Source organism: Rhizophagus irregularis, chromosome 8, assembly GCF_026210795.1.
Source record: "Rhizophagus irregularis chromosome 8, complete sequence".
NCBI classification, from domain to species: domain Eukaryota; kingdom Fungi; phylum Glomeromycota; class Glomeromycetes; order Glomerales; family Glomeraceae; genus Rhizophagus; species Rhizophagus irregularis.
The window spans coordinates 2,342,063-2,365,008 of record NC_089436.1 but is presented as its reverse complement, the minus strand read 5'-3'; the positions used below and the strand labels follow the sequence as shown (position 1 = coordinate 2,365,008).

Genomic DNA, 22,946 nt, shown 5'->3' with positions numbered 1-22,946 from the left:
AATAAGCATCACGAGTTTTCAGCTTATGTAATTAATAAAATCAACATTCAATTGGTAATATTTTTTTTCTCGACAAAAATTTTACCTTTTTGAAAAAAAAAAATGGAGATAGGTAACTGATTTCACGGTTAAATAAATTAAATGTTATGGGACTTTAAACAAATGACTAAATAAGCTTCTTAATTCTGTAGACGAATTGAGCCAACAGCAAACTAAGCGTCTTACTTCATATACAGCTCCCGCAGAAGTTTATGAAGATCTGATAGGTAGTGACGACGAAGTTGATCCCTTTTTACAACGTACTGGTTCCCGTCGCATTGTAGATAGACAAAGTGAATACCATGCTCGTAGATTGAATCGAGCCATTTCACCAGAAAGGAATGATCCATTCGCTGAAAATGAAAGTAAAGACGAGTCACGATCCTATGCTGATGTTATGCGAGAAGCTGAGTTAGAAAAAGAAGAACAACGTATCATGCGTGAACTTGAGAAAAAGAAAAAGGAAGCTGAAAAGAAAGCAAAAGAGGTTACAGTAGAACAAGCCACAACGCAAAAAAAGCGACGTTGGGATATGGAAACACCTGTGGATGTCAAACAAACGTCAGAATGGTCAAAAGCCGATGATGAATCATCTGTTGGAAAAAGTAGATGGGATGAGACTCCTAGAATATCTGGAGACGTTGAAATGGATACTCCTCGCAAAAGAAGCAGGTGGGATGTAACTCCTCAAGTTTCGGCTAAGAAATCTCGTTGGGACGAAACCCCTACACATCCAGTCGCTCAAATTGGAGCCACACCCGTTGGTAACTTAGGACTTCTCACCCCAACACCTGGTCATTTAATGCCTATGACTCCAGAAGGTAGGTCAATTTTATATCTTTTCATATTAACGGCCCACGATCCTATATAATAATATATTTGTATTTTAAATTACAGCTCAACGTTGGGAAAAAGATTTAGATGCTCGTAATAGGCCTCTTTCAGATGAGGAACTTGATGCTATGTTCCCTTCAACAGGTTACAAGATCCTAGATCCGCCAGCAGGATATGTTCCTATTAGAACTCCCGCTCGAAAATTAATGGCAACTCCAACTCCAATGGTAGATGGGTTTGTGATGCTGGAGGAAGATAGAACACAAAATTATGATTTACCAGCAGAAATTCCTGGTGTAGGCAATTTGCCATTCTTTAAGCAGGAAGATATGCAACATTTTGGCAAACTACTAGAAGACAAAGATGAAAGTGAATTGTCTGTTGAAGAATTAAAAGAACGCAAAATTATGCGTTTACTTTTAAAAATCAAGAATGGAACCCCTCCGATGAGAAAAACTGCGCTTCGACAGATTACAGATAAGGCAAGAGACTTTGGAGCAGGACCTCTTTTTAATCAAATTCTTCCACTGCTTATGTCACAAAATTTGGAAGATCAAGAACGACATTTATTAGTTAAAGTTATCGATCGTATATTGTATAAATTAGATGCGCTAGTTCGTCCGTACGTTCATAAAATTCTTGTGGTTATCGAACCTCTCTTAATTGATGAAGACTACTTTGCTCGATGTGAGGGACGTGAAATTATAAGTAATCTTAGTAAAGCTGCTGGTTTACCAACTATGATAGCTACTATGAGACCAGATATTGATCATGTTGATGAATATGTTCGTAATACAACCGCCCGTGCTTTCTCTGTAGTAGCTTCTGCGCACGGTATTCCTGCTTTGCTTCCATTTTTAAAGGCTGTATGTAAAAGCAAAAAATCTTGGCAAGCAAGACATACTGGTATAAAAATTGTTCAGCAAATTGCTATATTGATGGGATGTGCTGTTTTGCCACATCTTAAAAATTTAGTAGAAGCTATAGCTCATGGTTTGGAAGATGAGCAACAAAAAGTACGAACAATTACTGCTTTAGCTATTGCTGCTTTAGCTGAAGCCGCAGCACCCTATGGTATTGAATCTTTTGACTCAGTTCTCAAACCTCTTTGGACTGGTATTCGAAAACATCGTGGAAAAGGATTAGCCGCCTTTTTAAAAGCTATCGGGTATATAATTCCACTTATGGATGCTGAATATGCCAATTATTATACAAAAGAGGTCATGATCATATTAATTCGAGAATTTCAATCTCCTGACGAAGAGATGAAAAAAATCGTTCTTAAAGTCGTAAAACAATGTGCTGCCACTGATGGTGTACAGCCACATTATATTAAAGAAGAAATTCTTCCTGAATTTTTCAAGAATTTTTGGGTTCGCAGAATGGCTCTTGATCGTCGTAATTACCGCCAAGTAGTTGAAACAACAGTGGAATTGGCTCAAAAGGTTGGTGTAACAGAAATTGTAGGTCGAATTGTAGAAGACTTAAAGGATGAATCAGAACCATACAGAAAAATGGTTATGGAAACTGTCGAGAAAGTTGTGAGTCAGTTAGGCGCTGCTGATATTGATACTCGTCTAGAAGAAGTATTGATTGATGGTATTTTATACGCTTTTCAAGAGCAAACTGTGGAAGATATTGTAATGCTAAATGGGTTTGGTACTGTGGTCAATGCTTTGGGTTTACGCGTTAAACCTTATTTGCAACAAATTACTTCTACTATTTTATGGCGTCTTAATAACAAATCTGCAAAAGTACGTCAGCAAGCTGCTGACCTCATTTCTCGTATTGCAGTCGTCATGAAAACTTGCGGCGAAGAAAAACTTATGGGCCATCTTGGCGTTGTGCTTTATGAATACTTGGGAGAGGAATATCCAGAAGTACTTGGTTCTATTTTAGGAGGCTTGAAATCTATAGTTAATGTAATTGGGATGTCCAGTATGACACCTCCAATTAAAGATCTTCTTCCAAGACTTACTCCCATCCTTAAGAATAGACATGAAAAGGTTCAAGAATCATGTATTGATCTTGTTGGCCGTATAGCAGATCGTGGTGCAGAATTTGTCAGTGCTAGAGAATGGATGCGAATTTGCTTTGAATTATTGGACATGCTTAAGGCTCACAAAAAAGGAATACGAAGAGCTACTGTAAATACTTTTGGTTATATTGCGAAGGCGATTGGTCCACAGGATGTTTTAGCAACTTTATTAAATAATTTAAAAGTTCAAGAGGTAATTATTTTTGTCGTTATCGCTTGTTAAAATAATATAATAATATAATACTCATAAATTTTTATAGCGTCAAAATAGAGTTTGTACAACAGTAGCTATAGGTATATTTTTTTTATTCATATATAATATTGTTAATCAATTTTTATATATTATATTAACTTTATTAATTTCTATAGCTATCGTTGCTGAAACTTGCGCTCCTTTCACCGTTTTACCCGCGTTAATGAATGAATATCGTGTTCCTGAATTAAATGTTCAAAATGGCGTTCTTAAGGTTTTTATTTATTTATTTTACATTTATTAAAGTAGTCAGATTAAATCATTCAAAACTTTAACTTTTATAATTAAATGGTGCATTTAGTCACTTTCGTTCCTATTTGAATATATTGGAGAGATGGGAAAAGACTATATTTACGCCGTTACGCCGTTGTTGGAAGATGCATTAATGGACCGTGATTTAGTGCATAGACAAACTGCGTGCACTACTGTAAAACGTAGGTGTCTTTTATGGTATAAATAATATTTATTTAAAATTGATTAAGAATTTCAAAAATTTATATTTTTTAACTTTCATAAAATTCCTATAATAGATATGTCACTTGGAGTTTTTGGATTAGGATGTGAGGATGCTCTTCTTCATTTGCTAAATTACGTTTGGCCAAATATCTTTGAGACTTCTCCTCACGTTATAAATGCTGTAATGGAAGCTATTGAAGGGTTAAGAGTAGCACTTGGTCCAACTACAGTATTACAATATGTCTTACAGGTTAGTTTGGTATAAAATTCTAAAATACCCTCTATAAGTCATTTACACAAAATTTCTTTTATTTATTTAGGGTTTGTTCCATCCTGCGCGAAAGGTTCGAGAGATTTATTGGAAGATATATAATAATTTATACATTGGCGCTCAAGACGCTTTGATTCCATATTATCCACGCATAGAAGATGACGAAAGAAACAATTATGAACGATACGAATTGTCTATGTGGCTATAAATTCTCATAAAAGTTAATGAAACGCGTAAATTATAACTTTAAAATTCGGCGACTATATAGTTATATGAATTTAAAATCTCGTTACACATATCTTTATCAATCTGATAATCAGAATATAAACGACCAGTTGAACTTTTTCTTATTTTTTATTAGTTTTTTTTTCTTTGGATGATAAATTACGAAAATGGTTTGTACTTATAGAGAAAAGGGAATCTAATAAATAAAGATTTGAATAGCACTGATGTATAATTTTTTTAATTACTGAAAGCGACTACGCTTTTTGCATCCTTTTCATTTATGCATAATTTTTTCACAATAGAAGCTATCTTTATATACGGGGATTATTCTGTATGCAACTAAATTAAACAATTATTAAATAAATAATAAGCAAATACAGAAAGCTTTGAGGATTGACAAATTTATTTGAAAAAATAGGAATGACAAGATTCAATACGTATAGTGCGGATACTATACACGCTGCTGAGAATTACACCACTGGTTTCGTCTTACCGTAAAATTGTAACTTGTCACACACGTACGTTGGAATCATTAACATCAAGAACAAGATTTGCAAAAGAAAGAATTGCGCGAAAATTTTTAAAGTATTTCTGATCTCAGAGCAACTTCGAGAATTGAGTCTTATTGAGTAAAACTTCATATGTATGTGATTTTTTACACGAAGCTAATCACAAGATTAAATTTTGTAATTATAAGAAATTTTAGCAGAAAAAACTTAAACCGTACTGAATAAATAAAATGTATTTTTACACATACCTGTTATCTGAACACCCATTACAAAGACTTCTTCGAGTTCATCTTTCTTTAAATGTAGTTTATTCCAAAAATACATCCATACAATTTTTCATTACCACTTTGATTCTTCCCGGAATTTAGTGTCATCGATAGGACCTTCTGTATCAAGCACTAATAATTCAATTTTGCAAATACGTAATGATATTATCATATCCACCATTTTAGATGGTGGGTTTAATTTACAAAAATCAATTTTATAGAATTATTGCAATACAAAAATCATCACTTACCAGTTGTACCGATATTGAATTTATTAATCCAAAAATTGTACTAAGGATTTCGTAAGCAGAGGTGACTAAATAAAATTCTGGTTGGTATCTGCAAACCGAAATCTTCATTCAATTTGATTCAAATATTTAATAATGTACTTACAAGAATTCAATAATTCTGATAGTTAAACGTGCATCCTCAGATTCTAAAGTTGAAATTTATTTTCCATCTATAAAATATTACAATGATTTATAAATATGTTGTAAGTGGCCAGTAAAAAATAAATTTACACCCATTATGGAGTAAATTTTTTACTTTCTCATCAATTTTATCTTTGTTAAGCTTTCTTTTTGATTTATTAAACAATTGTGCATAATCATATGTTTTGAGAATTCTATCCCAATTAATTTTTGTCCAGTTAGAGAGATCAACTATTCATGGTTCAATTAATCTAATAATTAATATAGAAATTATTATATGTGAAAAGCCTACAACATACTGTATATGCAAATTTTCTTTTTTCAATTTTTCCATAACTTAAAAATAGCAAATCAGAAATTTATTGGATTTTCATAGAATTTTTGTAAAATCCATAAAAATTATATAATTTATTATTACTACTTATTAAAATTATTTAACTTTAACCTATAATATTAATTAAAATTCTTATTAAATTCTATAAAATAACCTGATAGAAATGTTCAGTACATGTTGTTCTATTATTTTATCAGTTTAGTTTTTTTTTTTACTATTCAATTTACAATTTATAAAAATTTGAAGTTATATAATATTAGTATGGTTTATAGGTGACGGCCACCAACAGGGCGGACATCCTTATATCACCTTATCGATCATTTGCTGATCTTATAGTAAATTTGGTGATATTAGACTTTAAAGCTTCAGCCAAATAAAGTCACAGAAGTTTGGCCAAAACTTAAAACTTTTATGGGTCATAGCATATGGGCGGATATAACTTTTTTTATAATATCATCTGACGTGATATTTAGGAAATTGTATTACATACATGTGATTACCTCGTGATAAACACTGTCAAAATAAATGCAACACGCCCCCATTATTAATACGTCTCCTCTTATTTTGATAAGTCTCTTTCCAAAGTTAATCATACTCCGATCCTATTCTTAAGGTCAAAGTTGTTTACCTTTTATACATATTCTAAAAAGGAAGGTGAATATATTTTAAAAAGGAAATAAAAGATTTATTAAATTGACGAAGTAAAAAGTTTAAATTTTTATAATGTTTTATAATATTTTAAAATATATTCGTGTCTTAAAATTTTTAATACAATATTTTAACAAAATAAACTTTAATACAGTCTATTATGTTTTGAAACCCATTAAGTAATCGTGAAGTTCCAAATAATTTATTACAGTTTCAAACTCCTATTACTTGTGACCACTTTCAAGAAACTCAAAATGAAGAACTTATTCTAGTTAATGATGAAAATACACATCATTCATTTTTTCATAATTATCCTTCCAACCCATATATTCATGCTGTTAGAATATTTGGTGGCAAAAATTATCCTCAAACATATAAAATTATATCTCTTGGGCAATATTCTACAAAAGTAATTTATACTAGAAAAGATAAAGGAATAAATTATAAAATTCCAAATAATTATCAAGTAGAAACAACACTAAATGGACTAGTAGTTTTATGCAAAACACAATATCAATTTTCACGTAAAATTGCAGTCAAATATATTGTTGAATGGACAGATGAAAATGGACAAATAAAGTCAAGTTATAGCTTGTCATCAGCTGGAGCTGCAGGTTCCTTATTTTTAAAGGTAAGTAATATTTAATTAGATGATTAAGTAATTGTATTTATTGTATTTAATAATCTTTATTTATAGGAAATATGTAATAAACCCAATTCACGAGTTTCTGGTACAACCCTTTTTGGTTTAGATATAGGTTTTTTACATCAAATTCGCAAAATTATTGCTTGTCAGCCACAACAATCTATTACACCTGCTAATCGCAAATGATATTTTACTGAACTTACATCACAATCACAAAAAAATAAACGCATTTCAATGGTTGGAAAGGAAATTGCAACACAAACTATGTCAATTCTCAAAAAAAATAAATTTACTTCACCATCTGAAGAAATTATTGCAACTATTGAAGCTATAGTTCTTAAAATTAATGGTGAAATTGTAGAGTTACATTTCCATCCTGACAATGTAACTGATTTTACACAACACATAGATTCAATTATCCGTGCTTGTGATGAAATATTAATTTCGCGTAATAGTTATCGCAGATTAGCTAAAGCTGTTCCAAATTTAATAAGAGAACATGTAATTGAAAAACGCCGAAATGAAATCACAAAAATAATGAATTCCCTTATTCCAATTAAACCATTTAATTTGCAAAGTGTTAATCTTGATGATGATAATGATAATGAAAATCAACAAGATATTAGTGGAATAGAACTTAATGATGATGATGTGGGCAATGGTGCATACCGATCTATTATATCTCTATTAGATATTATAGTTCCTATTTTAACAACTTCAACACCTCCTATTTTAAAAGTTGGAGATAAGATTAATATAAAATTGAGTGGAGATGGGAGAAATGTAGGGCGAAAGCAAAAGCATGTGATGCTTACTATGTGTATTCTTAATGAAAAAGAGGGCGTTCTGAATCCTGCTCATCAATACAGGTATTATGTATATATTGTCAATTTTAATTATTATACATGATTTATTTATAATATTGTTGTACATAGTATTTGTTTATATATAGGAAAGGAATCTTATAATTCTTTATCAATTGTATCGGCCAAATTTTCACAAGAACTTGAACAATTAAAGATAAATGGATATAAAGATTCAAATAATACAATTTGGCCGATTGAACTTTTTTTTTCAGGTGATTGGAAATTCGTAGCATTAGTTTTAGGAATTAATGCGGCAACATCCAATTACTTCTGTTTATATTGTAATTATCATAAAGATGAGAGATATGATATGGATAAAGTATGGTTAAACTCAAAAAATACACGTGGTATATATTTGATTTTATTGTATTTTTTATTTAAAATATTAAATTAAAAATTAAAAAAATTAATATTTGTTATAGGATGTAAAAATACAATGCTTTTTCAAGAAATTGATCAAAATAATTGGATCACAGATGAATTGCATCTTATGTTGCGAATTTCTGATGTGCTTTTTCAATGTCTATTTTATGAACTTGTTAAACAAAAAGATTTTGCAAATAACACACAACCATTGATAATTGCAGAAATGAAAAGATTACATATTCATTTTGAGTTTTATTCTCCTACTACGAAAAATGGAAAATGGGAATGGACATAACGCATAGGGTGCACGATAAGGAAAAAATATTGAAAGAATTTCAGATTAAACATCTTTTTGAAGGACGAAAAGCTGCAAGAGGGCAAGATATTGAATACCTTTGGCGTAAATTTTATAATCTTTATAAAATTATGCGTCAAAAGTCTATAACAGATGAGAAAATCAATCAATTTGAAGTTGATGCAAAACAATGGATTCGTGATTTTTGTCGTCCTACTATTGGTGATCTGAATAGTATTAATCAACAAGAAGGAATGTATTTGCGCACAGACGTTACACCTTATATGCATGTGCTTGCTCAACATGTACCTCAATTTATGCGATATCTAAAACAAAAAGGAATGGTATTGCGGCATTTTTCAACATCAAGTATAGAAAAGAAAAATCATCAACAGGTAAATACATTTAAACTAATTAAATTCACAATTTGTAATATTTTATTTAGCATTTTTTGATTAAATAATTTATTAACATATTCTTGTTTTAGGTACGGCTATTTTTTGGAGGAACAACAATGGGTGGAGGAAAATCAAAAAAACCTGTAATTCATGATATTCTATATTATGAAAACCGATAATTGTTCTATCAGATACATAATACTCCAATTAAATATACACGAAAAACAATGGACATTAAAACCTAATGGTGTAATCATACATTTAATATATATGAACAATATAATAGCGTTGTGAACCTATGTAAATACTTCAGTTTTTCATTAAATGGAAAATAATGTAAATAAAAAATAATCTTTTCATACTTTATTTCTATAATTTTAAATTTATAAACTATATTTCTAAATTTTTTTTTCTACATTCCAAAATCTTCTAAGTTATTATACATATATAAAATTTTCAATTACCTTCTACAAAATCTCTTACATCAACATTAAATTCAAAACGCATAGAACCACAACGTAACTGCATATTTGAATCTTTGTACACACGACAGAAAGTAACATCATAAGTTTCTTGCGCGTTCTGCATTAAAACATATGCACATGTCCCCTGTTCGCCGCTTTTTACTACCCCAGTTTTTATTATCAAAAAGAATTCCTAATTGTTCATATCCTTGACCACCTTCAAACTTACAAGTATACATTCTTTTTGCTGGAGAATATTGAAAAGTTGGTTCATTGTAGAATAAAATAATAAAAAGTCCTTCAGAAAAGGGCCCCATTTTTAAAGTTTTTACTCGAGGTTCACTTCTATGAAATTGTAAGCGTGCCTTTAACTGCATTATAAAAGAATGTTTAAAGTGGTGAATATCGTATAAAGATGGAGAAGTTAACCTGCGCGAGTGAGGTATTATTTTATTATTTGGGTGAACAGTTCTTTCATGAATAAAAAGTGAGTTTTTAGATGAGAAAGTTTTAGGAGTATTTTCAGAACAAAGAAAACAAGTATATGGCATCGTAAAACAAAATTATATAAAACGTACGTATAAAGTAAAAAAATTCATTTTCGCATTTTTAATTTTTAACAAAACTGACGCACAAAACGCAATTTCTAATTCAAGTAATATATAATTGTTTTCAAAACCAATCAAATCTTACATATAATGTGATATGATTCTGATGGGGTGTGATCGCATTTTATTTGTTACGGGGGTGATGCTGTTGAGTCGAATCCGTCCATATGGTTTAACTGATTTAAAATTAATGGCTGAAGTAATCATTCATAATTTTAGGTAATTAAGAAGTTATGGCTAAATTTATACTTGCAATTATATGGTTATAATCTATATAATAAATAGAAATTTTCAAAATGCAATTTCTCAATCAATTTGATGTAAAAATTTATGAAATTACTATCAAAATGATCGTCTTGATGAGATGGATCTAACAAGCTACAAAACATTAAATTCTAATCACTGGTTGTCATGATATCATTAAAACAATTTAATTTTCTAATTATTATTAAAATTCAGCTCATTTTCGGGTTTTAGTTAATTTTTAGATTTTTGAAAACATTAATTTTCAGACTTTGTATGAATTTTAATAGCAAATAAAATTTACATAACTAAATTTGTCATTAGTTGTTTCTAATTTTTTTTATAAAAAATTCTTTATTTTTGAAAAATAAATTATTTAAAATTTAAATTAAAAATGGAAATAGAAACCACATTAAATATCTGTAATTTTTTTTCTACTGATTGCAAGGGAATAATTAGAACAATTACCAAGAATACAAATGTTCCAGTAACAAAAAAAGAAATTATTTTAGTTGGCATGAAGCTATGCCAAACTCATTCTAACAAATTTATTGTGAATAAAACTCGTAATCTTGAATATAATAAATCTTGTTCTCATTTAAAACATGATATTTACAAAACACAATCAAAAAATGCAAATATAAAGTCAAAAAAACTTAATCTTAAAAAAGTTCTAAAGAGATTAATTGAAGTATTAGAATTAGATGAATTTGCAGAAATTTGTAGTATATGTAAAAAAAAAACTAATAAAAATCCCGAGTATTTACAAACTGAAGAATATAAAGCACCAATTCCAAAGAAAAAAGCAAATTGACAATAATATTTTACAAGTTGGTAATTATTCTTATATATTAAGAAATGATGTTTTTTATAGTGAAGAAGAATTGAAACAACTTAAATTGGATTTTTAAGAAATTTTAGAGCATATAACAATTCCAAATGAAGTTAGTTTAAGTGATAAGATAATAAAAATGTCCAATATTCTTTACAATAATCAGCATAAATTAAACCAAAAGCCTATTTATGATCCAACAGCTTTTAAGAAAATGCTTGAAACAGCTGATGAAAATTTAATTGGCTTTTTTGATGAATTATATATTGGAACTAGAGCTCCTAATGAGTCGAGTTGAGTCGAGTCACGAGTCAAAAACCTTAATTTTAAAGTACTTTTTATTAAGTTAGAATATAATTAAATGAAATTTACAATTATGTGAGTCAAAAATGCGAGTTTATGCGAGTCATTTTTGGAGCTCTAATTGGAACTAATCCTTATACTAAATCTGATAAAACAAATGAAAATAATAAGAAAAAATTAGTTTCTTTATGTTATTTTTTGGCTAGTATTAATAATAAATATATTAATAGTTTTAAAGCATATTGGATCATATTTACAAACTTCTGGTACATCTTCATCTTCTATTGATATATTAGCAAATATAGGATTTTCAATAACAAGAAAAACAGTAAATCGTCAAAAAGCTCTTATTTCTGAAAGTCATCAAGATACTATAAATAATTACTGTTTACAAAATATTGAAAATATGTTTATACTTAATATTGATAATTATCATAATATTCACTGAAGAAATCAACCAATTTTATTGAAAACACATGATATTAATCATTTTGTAACAATATTATTAAATTCAAATTCTAATATACCTAAAATACCTTTTTATTCATTAAATAATATTTCAATTCATAATCCTAAAGGTGTTGATTTTTTTTTTTTTTAAATGTTGAATCATGTATCATTTTATTAGAATATATTTGGACTATATAATAATCACAAATATTCTATGAATGATACTTCCAGCTCCAGGCTAATCCGATCAAACATTAGATATTATATTACCAATAAAATTAAGAATAAAAGTAAACAAAAAGTATAGCAAAATAATATACTATAATCTAAAAATATAAAATATATAAACCATTAAAAGAAAATCAAAAATAAAAACAAAAACAAAAATAAAAATAAAAATAAAAATAAAAATAAAAATAAAAATAACAATAATTAATAGATTATATATCTAAAATTATAAATAAAAATAAATATAATTGAGAAAAGAATAAAAATATTATTTTTGTAACTATCAATCCAATAATTTTTTGCTCATATATAACGTAATTTTATTAACTTTCTTTTTTATCAGAATCCAATCTTCACATATATATTTTCTTACAAAGGTATCCATTGATTTTTTTACCAAAGAGACTGATTTTTGTAATTGATCTACTTTTCCTATTTGTAAAATTTTAACTTTATTTGAAAGTTGATTTGAATTGTTTTTTACTTTGAATTCTGAAGGTTGATTTGAATTATCCTTTGCTTTTGATTTTGAAGTAATTTTATCTGTTCGAGAAATACCTTCTCTTTTTTCCTATAAAATAACTTGTTCACATCTTGATTTCCACATTAATTCTTTAAATGCTAGAATGAATTGAATTAAAATATTGGCCATAAGTGTCTGTACCTTAGCAAGAGATATCTTGAAGTCTTTTTGTAATCTTATTGTTAGATAAATTTCAACTTTCATTTCTAATACCAAAAATGTTAAAACTTTTGAAATTTTTCTTATTTTGCTGTAACTTCTAATATGTTTTGTAATACTTTTCTAATAAAATCTTCACCTTTACATCTAATTTGTTTTTGTTTTAAACATATAATTATAGATTTTTTTATTGTAATTTCTAATATTTTTTGTCAAACTACCACATATGCCTGACATTTAAATAAATGATTCCAATTTTCCTTCTTATTACATTTTATAATACATTTCATTTCCTTGTAGAGTTTTAGTTTTCTTGTTGCTAGAATGAATTCTAAAGGAAGGATTTTATGAAATAATTTTGCTATAAAAGTCCATAAATAGTTAATTCTCATGCTAATGCAGTGAAACCTCTTGCAATAATGGAAAATAAGCCAAGTAATTTTCCAGTCTATCTGATTAACATCTCCATAACATAATTCCTGATTATTTTTTAACAATGACTATTCAGTAGCTTCACCTGTAGCTAATATTTTCAAAATAAATCTTCTAATATTGACTTCAATAGGTTTATCTATAAAAACAGAAAAGTAAGATAATATATTATTAATAAAATCTACATTATTCCTAAATAAATTGTTTTCACATTGTCCTTTCTTTGCTAATTTATCAGCTATATCATTGCCTGTTATGCCACTATGACCTTTTATTTTAACCAACTTTAAGTTTATAGATGTTTCTCTAATCAGCATGATTATTTTAATAATGATTAGATTATTGGTCTTTTTAAGTCATGCTCTAGTTGTTGAATTAAAAGCTGAATTAATTGAATTAATAGCACCTAAGCTGTCTGTATAAATAGTTATATTAGAATTTTCTGGTGCTGTCAACAATGCCAAAAAAATAACTACTATTTCTGCCCTAATTGATGATGGCCATAAAGATAAACATAAATATACTGAAAATTCTCCTAATTCATTATTTGTATAGAATGCTGCCTCTAAGTTCACAGTAGTATTATCTGCTCTATGTAAAAGATCATTATTATCTATAGTTCGATTAGCCAGTGATTCATCTGTATAATATTCAATATTTTTCAGTGACTTTAATTGATGTCTTATATTTGTAAGTTCTTGTTTAAGTGTATCTTGCTCAATCCATCGATTGATCCATAGACCTAAATTATTTTCATTCAAATTAATTGTAGGTGTTTTTTCCAATTGTTGTATATCAATATTTGCTGAAATATTTTTAGTTCTATTTAACGATTCCACTATACCAGTCAATATGTATAATTGCACCTGTTGATAAACAAATAAAAATTGGTAATACTAATGCATTATGTTGAGTTATTGTAATCATCTTGGAATATTTTTGTTTTTGAATAATTGCTTTTTGAGAATTATCTGAACATATTTCAATATTACAAACTTTTATAATTAAACATTTAATTTTTTCTCCATTTTTCTTTATCTGTGTTCTTTTCTTAACAAATCCTATTGAGACTTCATTGTTTTTATCTTTTATTATAACATATAGGTGTTTTCGCTTGTTCTCTGATACCGGTTGTAATACAGTATATTACTCAAAAAGTTAAATAAGGAATATCTAGGCATTTCTGGTGCTGATATTCCCTTTATCCCTTAATCTATCAGGTTAATAATTGAAACTATTTGGCTATGTATCCTTTTGCTGATAGCCCTGCAATGAAACGATAACATGCCCAACTCATAGTGTGTCCAGAAGGTAATATTAATTGGCTAGCATATATAAGTGAGTATGAATTTGAAGTTCTAATTTTTCGTAATAAATTGAAACATCTATGTGTTATAAATATTTCTCTAATGGGCATGTTTTCACCACCAATGGTCTATGTTAACCTATTTATGTAATTTTAAAGGTATTGATTTTAAATTAATTATAAATTATATTGATAGAAATTTTATGAATAAATTAGGAAAAAGTTATTATTAGCAAACTGAAATGTGGAGATTTGATGATTTATATGAAAATAATATGGAATAGTGTTTGGACTCATGTAACAGTTATTCAAATAACTCGAGTATATTCAAGTATTCGAATAAGCATAGTGGTTATTTAAGTATTCATTTAGCCATATATAGTATAGTTAAAATTCTAATTGGACATTAAATCCTTAAATTTAACTGAGTTAAAATCATAATTCAGGCCAAAAATTATGTAAATCATTACTATAAAAAAAAATTTAACTTATTCGAATATTATTCGAAATTTCGAATACACTTTATAAATTTAAATGAATATTCGAGTATATTCGAATATATTCGATTCCAAATACTAATATGGAATTTCTTACTGTTCATGATTATGATAAATGTATTTAAAATCAACAAGAATTAAGGTCAATAAAAAATAGTTAAAACTCCGCATGAGCTGGTTTAAGCTGAGCCACAGTCTAATTCAATTCAGCTTAAAAAAAAAAAATTCTGGCCTGAGCCAGAATAAGCCAAACCATAAAAATTTTGGCTCAAGCTAAAGTGAACTGAACCGAGCCAGGACCTCAAAGAATACATATAATACTGGAATCCAATTTTATATAAACTTATTATGTAATTTCTTAATAAGTTATATATTCGAAATTATATAATCAAATAACAGTTACGCAAAAAGTCAGATTTTATTTGTATAACAATAATGATTTTTACAATAAGTAAAATTTTCATTTTATATAACAGATATTAAAATTTTTTTTATATACGTTTAAAATTTTTTAAAGTTTTTTTTATTTTTTGTTTAAAAAATTTTTAAAATATTTTTTTTTATTTGTTTTAAAAAACACTTGAAATATTTTTTAATAGAAATTGTTTTTTGTTTAAGAAGTTTTTAAGAGTTTGTTTAAAGACATTTTTTTAATAAAAATGAAGAAATTTTTTTAAAATTCATTTATAAAATTAAAAAAATACATTTTATTACATATCTTAGCATCTAGTGATCGTAGAGAAATAAAACACAGCTTATTAGATTCGTCTCAATATATTGAGTCGAATGGTGGTAGTTTCATATTTCTAGGCATGATAGATGCCGAGTTATGTGATAAAATGTAAAAATGTACAGTAGACGAAAATATAAAGTGCCGATGTGTGGTATAGCTTAACAACTATCACACCTAGAAATACGAAACTACTACCATTCAATTCGTCTTGTCAAGACAAATCCAATGAGCTGTATTTTATCTTTTTACGATCACTGAGTGGTGAGATATATAACAAAATGTATTTTCTTTTATTTTGTAGTATACACCCATGACCCACCTGCCAAAAGTATTCAGGCACTTCTAAAAAATGGCAGTATTTTCAAATCTGTAAGTTCAATAGATCAGAAGTTATCGTTGAATGTCTAAAAACAGTAAAATGCAAATAACTTTTGATCAATTCTAGAGACATGAAAATAATAGATACAATGTACTTTAACAAGACAAATCTAATGAGTCATATTTCATCTTACTAGGTTTAATATGGAAAAAAACATTATAAAATTTGTATTTGCTAAATTTTTAAAGATAAAAAATGAATTATTTGCATTTTACTGTTGAGAATAACATCTGATCCATCCAATTTAAAAACATAAAAATAATGCAATTAGATGCATTTTGATAATATGAATTCATTGAATCATAAATAATTAAATTCTGATCACTGATTATTGAAATAATATGATTTAACTTTATGAAGTAATTCATTTTTCATCTTTAAAAATTTAGCAAATACAAATTTCATAACGTTTTCTTCCATATTAAACCTAGTAAGATGAAATATGACTCATTAGATTTGTCTGTTTAAGGTACATTGTATCTATTATTTTCATGTCTTTAGGATTAATGGATCAAAGGTTATTTGCATTTTACTATTTTTAGATATTTAATAATAACTTCTGATCTATTGAATTTACAGACTTGAAAATACTGCAGTTAGATGCGTCTCGATTAGATGAATTCAATGAATCATAAATCATTAAATTCTGATCACTGGATATCGAAATAATGTGATTTAATAGTCATTTTTTAAAAGTGCCCAGATACTTTTGGTAGGTGGGTTTACATCCAAATTTTTGCATAAAACTTATTATATTATACATATTGGGCATCAATATCTATAAGGTATTTAAAATTTTTAACATATAATTTTATTTAAAAATTTTATTTAAGTTATTTTTTAATAATTTTTTTTAAAAAAAATTTTTAAGTATTTGTTAGAATTTTTAAATAATTTTTAATAATATTTATTAAAATTTTTAATAAAATTTATTTGAAATTTTTCTTTAAAAAATTTTTTTTTATATAAACTCAGATTATAATTGTATAATTTATAATAAAATTTGAGCTTATGTGATGATTTTATATAAAGCTTCTAATAAAATTAGGTGTATAAAATTATATTAAAATTTTGGGTCTGGATCTGAGTTGTATATGTATTCTTTAGAGTCCTGCCAAGCCATGAAAATCATAGCTTGAGCTAAGCCAGACTCGAGCTTTATCTTCAGAAAAATGTTCTGCAACATTTTTTACTAAAAAATTAAAAAAATGTTGCAAAACGTTTTCTAATATAATATTATGAACAAAACGTTTTTGCAACATTTTTTATTAAAAAATTAAAAAAAATGTTGCAAAACATTTTTTCTTGTGAAAAAAACGTTTTTGCAACATTTTTTATTGAAGAATTAAAAAAACATTTTTGCAACATTTTTTATTGAAGAATTAAAAAAACGTTTTTGCAACATTTTTTATTGAAGAATTAAAAAAATGGTGTGAAACATTTTTTTAATATAATATTATACAAAAAACGTTTTCGCAACATTTTTTATTAAAGAATTAAAAAAATGTTGCAAAACATTTTTTTTAATATAATATTATACAAAAAACGTTTTTGCAACATTTTTTTATTAAAGAATTAAAAAAAATGGTGCAAACTAATATAATATAGTGAAAAAAATGTTTTTGCAATGTTTTTTACTAAAGAATTAAAAAAAATGTTGTAAAATGTTTTTTTCTAATATAATATTATGAAAAAAATGGTTTTGCAATATTTTTTACTAAAGAATCAAAAAAACGTTGCAAAATGTTTTTTTCTAATATAATATTGTGAAAAAAATGTTTTTGCAACATTTTTTATTAAAGAATTAAAAAAAACGTTGCAAAACATTTTTTTTTAATATAATATTATACAAAAAATGTTTTCACAATGTTTTTTATATGATAACTCAAGCCAGCTTGAGCTTTTTGAGCCAAACCTATTACTGGCTTGAGTTTTTTGATACAGGTCAAAAAGTGAAAAATTAGGCATTAATCAGTCACCGATCGGTCACCAATTAGGTAACTGATTGGTGACTAATTGATGACTAATTGGTGACCGATTGGTATTTTCGCAGTTTGCTAACTTTTGATCCAGTGATCAGAAAAAATGAAATATAGCTCATTGGAATCGTCTCAACAAAATGAATCTAATGGTAGTAAAATCGCATTTTTAGGATTAATAGTTAATAAAAAATTAAATAAAATATAAATAATACATTTTTATTTTTATATTTTACTTAATTTCTCATCAAATATTAATCCTAGAAATGTGATTTTACTACCATTAGATTTGTCTTGTTGAGACGATTCCAATATATTTAAATCCTTTTAATACATTTGGATCAAAAGTTAATACAAATTGCCTGATTAATAGCAGTATTTATAAATGAAAATGCCAATTAGTTACCAATCGGTCACCAATCAGCTACCTGATTGCGATCGATTTACTTTTCAACTCGTGTGAGCTGGGTACCCCTATTACGAGCCTCCAAATGGGTCAGGTTAGGTCAGGTAATTGCTTGACCTCGACACATTTCATTTTTTTTGATCAGGTTAAATGTCAACCTGATTATAAAAAGTTTTAACCTGACCTAACCCATGGGTTAATATTTCAGATTAGATCAGGTACACTACAGCCGATCTGTAAGTTAAAAATTATAACATATTTATATTTTTTTAATTGATTTTATAATTTACACATTAAATAACATATATAAATTTATAATAAATTTAAGAATTAAAATTCACAGTTTGATTTTATTTGTCTTGTATTGGCTATTACATAATAATTAATAAATTTAAAAAAATAGAAAGAAATTACTAATCTAAATTAATGTTATGAAAGAAAAAATATGAATAGAAAATTTTCTGAAAAATTATCATTATAATAATTAATAAAATCTTAAAAAGTGATCAGCTCAGTTATCTCCATTTATTAATTTATTGAAGATATTTTATCCAATTTTTTAAGCACATGCACATCTGAATAGTTTCTGGTTTCAAGCTAGAGCATCTTTTTGTTATTAAATCAGATCCACCAGAAAATATTCGTTCAACTGGTACACTAGTCCCTATTATTAAAAATTATAAAAGTTAGAACTTAGAAAAAGTTAAATAAAAAATTCAAATAAATACTTACCTAGGATCGTTAAATAGTCTCGTGCCATCTTTGCCAGATGCGGATAGGTAGCTTTGTGTGCCTATAATAATATAGTTACATTTAGATTAATTTAAAGTATTAGATGCTAATAAATTAATTATAAAAAATTTACTTACTTTCCACCATTATAGTGGATCTGTCTTAAAATTAACTGCAGGTTTACAAAGATACTCTTCTAATTCATCTTTATTAGAAGAATCATTATCATCACCCATTTCAAAAAGACTAAAAAAATTATTCAAATCAATTTTCTGAGCTCTAAGATCATTATTAAATGAATCATCTTGATAATTTTCATTATACTGCTTCTTAATAATTTTTATTGCTTCATTAATATACTTTTCTTCCCATTCTTGTTATTTATAATATTTTAGTTTTATTCTTGAATCCAGAACTAAAAAATGATAAAATGCATATAAATAAGTACATCAGGAAATTTGTTTAGGCGTAATTTAGTGTAATATTTCGAAGGTGGTGTAAAATTTTGAAATATTACACTAAAAACGTAATATTACAAAAGTTTACACTTTTAAATTTGAATAATTATAGTAATTTAAGAATATCTCGCTATCTACTGATCCAATCAAGACGATCTATAGCTCATTGGAATCAGCTTATCAAGACGAATCGAATGGTAGTAAAATCGCATTTCTACAGTTGATAGAACACTCTATAGTATGCAATAAAGTTTTAAATTAATAGAAAGTCATCTATCGAACGTAGAGATATGATTTTACTACCATTCGATTCGACTTGATGAGCTGATTCCAATGAGCTATAGATCGTCTTGATTGGATCAGTAGATAGCGAGATATTCTTAAATTACTATTATTATTCAAATTTAAGAGCGTAAACTTTTGTAATATTACGTTTTTAGTGTAATATTTCGAAATTTTACACCACCTCCGAAATATTACACTAAATTATGCCTAAACAAATTTCCTGATGTAATAATCTGAATTATCATCAAAAATATAAATATAAGATTTAAAAATTAATTTTTACTTGTTGCAATTGGTATACAATTGATTTATCTGTCTTAGAATAGTATATTTGAAGTTTTTCGTATCCTTTTTTTATAGCAGATCTTAATTCTGAAATTGGACAATAATGGTCTTTATTATTTTTATCAAGAAGATTTTCTAAATGATCAAGTAAAACATTATATATTGGAATGAAAGATGAAAGTGTAATAAATTTTGACTTTAACATTTCTTCAGTTGCTTTATAAAAAACCTAAATTTTAAATTAAAAATAAATAAAAAGAACAAATTGCAATAAAATTTAATAAAAAACCATTACCGCAAATACACAACATAATTCTTTTAATGTTTGCCATTAAGGTTGCTTGTCTAAACCTCCTCAAAATCCTACGATTAATTTCATCAAAATTTTACTATAGATTTATTATAGTTTCGGTAGAGTTTCAGCAGTTTCGGCATTTATAATAAGTTTCGGCAGTTTCGCCTTTCTCCAAAGTTTCGCCAGTTTTTTAATATAACTTTAATATAGTTTCGGCAGAATTTCGCTTTTCGGTAAAACGCCATCTTGCCTAAACCCTTAGGTTTCGGCAAGCAACCTTATTTGCCATTCATTTGAGGAAATTGAAAATCCTTCCAATTCAGGTTCAATTCTAATTGTTTCATCAAGAGGTTATAAAATTAAATAAAATTCAATAATTTATTACTATTTTATTAGTATTTATTAATGATTAAAAATTTTACTTATTTTTTGAAGTTGAAAAGCACGTTCTATCATTAAATATGTAGAATTCCAGTGAGTCTTGACGTCCAATATAAGATTTAAATCTTTAACAGTTGGATAAAAATCACATTGGCATGAAAATCTGTCTCGACGCTGTAGTGAAGCCCGAATTTTAACTATAAGTTTTCTCAACTAATAATTATTTTAAATTTTTTATATAAATTATTTTTAATCATAATTTAATTTACCTTAGGGATTATGTCATTTGTTTTGTTATTTTTTTCTAAAAGTTCTTCTAAAATTATATTCTTATCTTATGCTTCTTCAGCTCTAATGTGTTTTAATATCTCCTGAACTGTAAGATTCATGATATGCGCAATACACCTAACATGATTTTCTTTATGATGAAAAGCAATATAATTTTCAACACAAGTTTGTTCAAGTGATTTTAAAAAAGTATTATTATTGGCCGCATTATCTGTTGCAATTGCAAGAATCTAATGATAAATAGATTTATTATGTTTACTGACTTTTATTAATATATAAAAAATTAAAAATTAATTTGTTTACAAAGTACAAACCTTAGTTAATATTTTTTTTTCCTTAAGGCATATTACGAACATATTTGCCATATTTTTGCCCAAATGAGAACCTGAAAGATTTACAAAATCGACAAGAATATCTTTAATATTCTAATCAGCGTCAATATAATGACACGTTATGTCAAAAAATCCAATAACATTTGGTGAAGTCCATACGTCCAAAGCGAAGCTTATCTTTCCTGGAGTATTCTTTAATTAAAAATAGGTTAATTTTATTTAAAAAATATTAATTTTAACTTTAAACATAAATTATTTACTAACCTGTAATATATTTTGTATATTAATACTATGGTAACTTTTATACAGTTTTAAGATCATATGTGCCGATTTTTGGAATTAGTCTAAATTAAGATTTTTATAAAAATTTAATATTTTAGTAAGATTAACATTACACAAATCTAAATTAAATATGTGTTACATATTTACGTAACTCAGATTTAATAAAAAATAAAAAAAATTTTTTTAATCAATATTCAAAAATAACGGTAATAACCACTTCTTTTTCCCCATCACTGCCCATCACTTTTCCATCATTTTTCTATTCACTTTTATTAAATATGACAAAAAAGTTTATAAGCAAATATAGCAGTTATTTTTAAGTGGTAAGTAAAAGAAAAAACTTAATATTTTATATACATAGATAAGACATATTTTTTCTTAATTTTTAGCTTTAATTTATTGTTTTTCTTTGTAAAAAATACATGCAAATAAAAAATAATTATGATGTAAAATAGTTGTAAAATGAATAATAAGATATTCTTTTTTTTCAAAATAACTAATTATATATTTGTTTTTTATCTTTTAAAATTATTTTATTAGATTTATTCTATTAAAATCCTTAAATGGCAAATAAAATCTTTTAAATAAAGTAAAAGAATTTGGGATTCTCTTATGAAAGCATTTTTTGGTAAGAAATAAAATTTTCAGATCGGACTTTATGCAGGTGACAAAATCGTGCATTATTATTCCTGGAGATATGCTAACGTCATCATTTTACATTCATTTGAAAGCTGAGAATTTGCTCTATCGTAAGAATCAAAGATCAGGAAAATTGGATCACTGGATGAGGCGTAATTAACGATCAAAGTCAAATCAAATTTAAAAATTAAAAATAAATATATTAGACGTAATTATTCACAATCCAGTGATTCAATTCATTCGATTTTAGGCTTATTAGATAGACCTCAATTTTCTCTTTCAAATGAATATAATTTCATTCGTGTAGCTTGCATCTACAGGTATTTAATAAATTTTTTTATATCAGATTTTATCAAACTTATAAAATTTTATATTAATAATATAATTGATGATTCCTAAACATCTACATATATTAAACGAATTATTTTAAATTTATTTTAAAGATAAAAGTTGGCATCACCTTAGGGAGCAAAGATCATTCAAATTGAATCACTACATGTGAAGTAATTAACGATCAAATTTAGATAAAATTCAATAAATATACTGAACGTG

At 26.7% G+C, this 22,946-nt stretch overlaps 5 protein-coding genes across 5 annotated transcripts; 4 read left to right on the top strand and 1 right to left on the bottom strand.

Annotated features, from left to right (window-relative positions):
- The first annotated feature begins 71 nt into the window (after window positions 1-71).
- On the top strand, window positions 72-4,355 carry OCT59_028412 (Splicing factor 3B subunit 1). Its single transcript, XM_025321305.2, has 8 exons — window positions 72-112; window positions 192-860; window positions 937-3,104; window positions 3,172-3,205; window positions 3,281-3,378; window positions 3,466-3,598; window positions 3,695-3,870; window positions 3,941-4,355. Exons 1-8 carry the CDS (start codon window positions 103-105, stop codon window positions 4,097-4,099), a joined length of 3,447 nt encoding a protein of 1,148 aa, XP_025169241.1. The 5' UTR covers window positions 72-102; the 3' UTR covers window positions 4,100-4,355.
- A 1,826-nt stretch (window positions 4,356-6,181) lies between these two features.
- On the top strand, window positions 6,182-7,136 carry OCT59_028411 (uncharacterized protein; the record flags this gene model as incomplete). Its single annotated transcript, XM_066147267.1, has 3 exons — window positions 6,182-6,240; window positions 6,485-6,935; window positions 7,002-7,136. 3 exons carry the CDS (start codon window positions 6,182-6,184, stop codon window positions 7,134-7,136), a joined length of 645 nt encoding a protein of 214 aa, XP_065993992.1.
- A 3,448-nt stretch (window positions 7,137-10,584) lies between these two features.
- On the top strand, window positions 10,585-11,004 carry OCT59_028410 (uncharacterized protein; the record flags this gene model as incomplete). The annotated part of the gene is made up of 1 exon (XM_025327851.1): window positions 10,585-11,004. The coding sequence occupies one exon, from the start codon at window positions 10,585-10,587 to the stop codon at window positions 11,002-11,004; it is 420 nt and encodes a 139-aa protein (XP_025169239.1).
- Window positions 11,005-11,161: 157 nt separating this feature from the next.
- OCT59_028409 (uncharacterized protein) lies at window positions 11,162-11,773 on the top strand (the record flags this gene model as incomplete). The annotated part of the gene is made up of 2 exons (XM_025327850.1): window positions 11,162-11,315; window positions 11,556-11,773. 2 exons carry the CDS (start codon window positions 11,162-11,164, stop codon window positions 11,771-11,773), a joined length of 372 nt encoding a protein of 123 aa, XP_025169238.1.
- Window positions 11,774-21,188: 9,415 nt separating this feature from the next.
- Window positions 21,189-21,506, bottom strand: OCT59_028408 (uncharacterized protein; the record flags this gene model as incomplete). Its single annotated transcript, XM_066147266.1, has 2 exons — window positions 21,189-21,371; window positions 21,456-21,506. The coding sequence occupies 2 exons, from the start codon at window positions 21,504-21,506 to the stop codon at window positions 21,189-21,191; spliced, it is 234 nt and encodes a 77-aa protein (XP_065993991.1).
- Window positions 21,507-22,946: the final 1,440 nt, after the last annotated feature.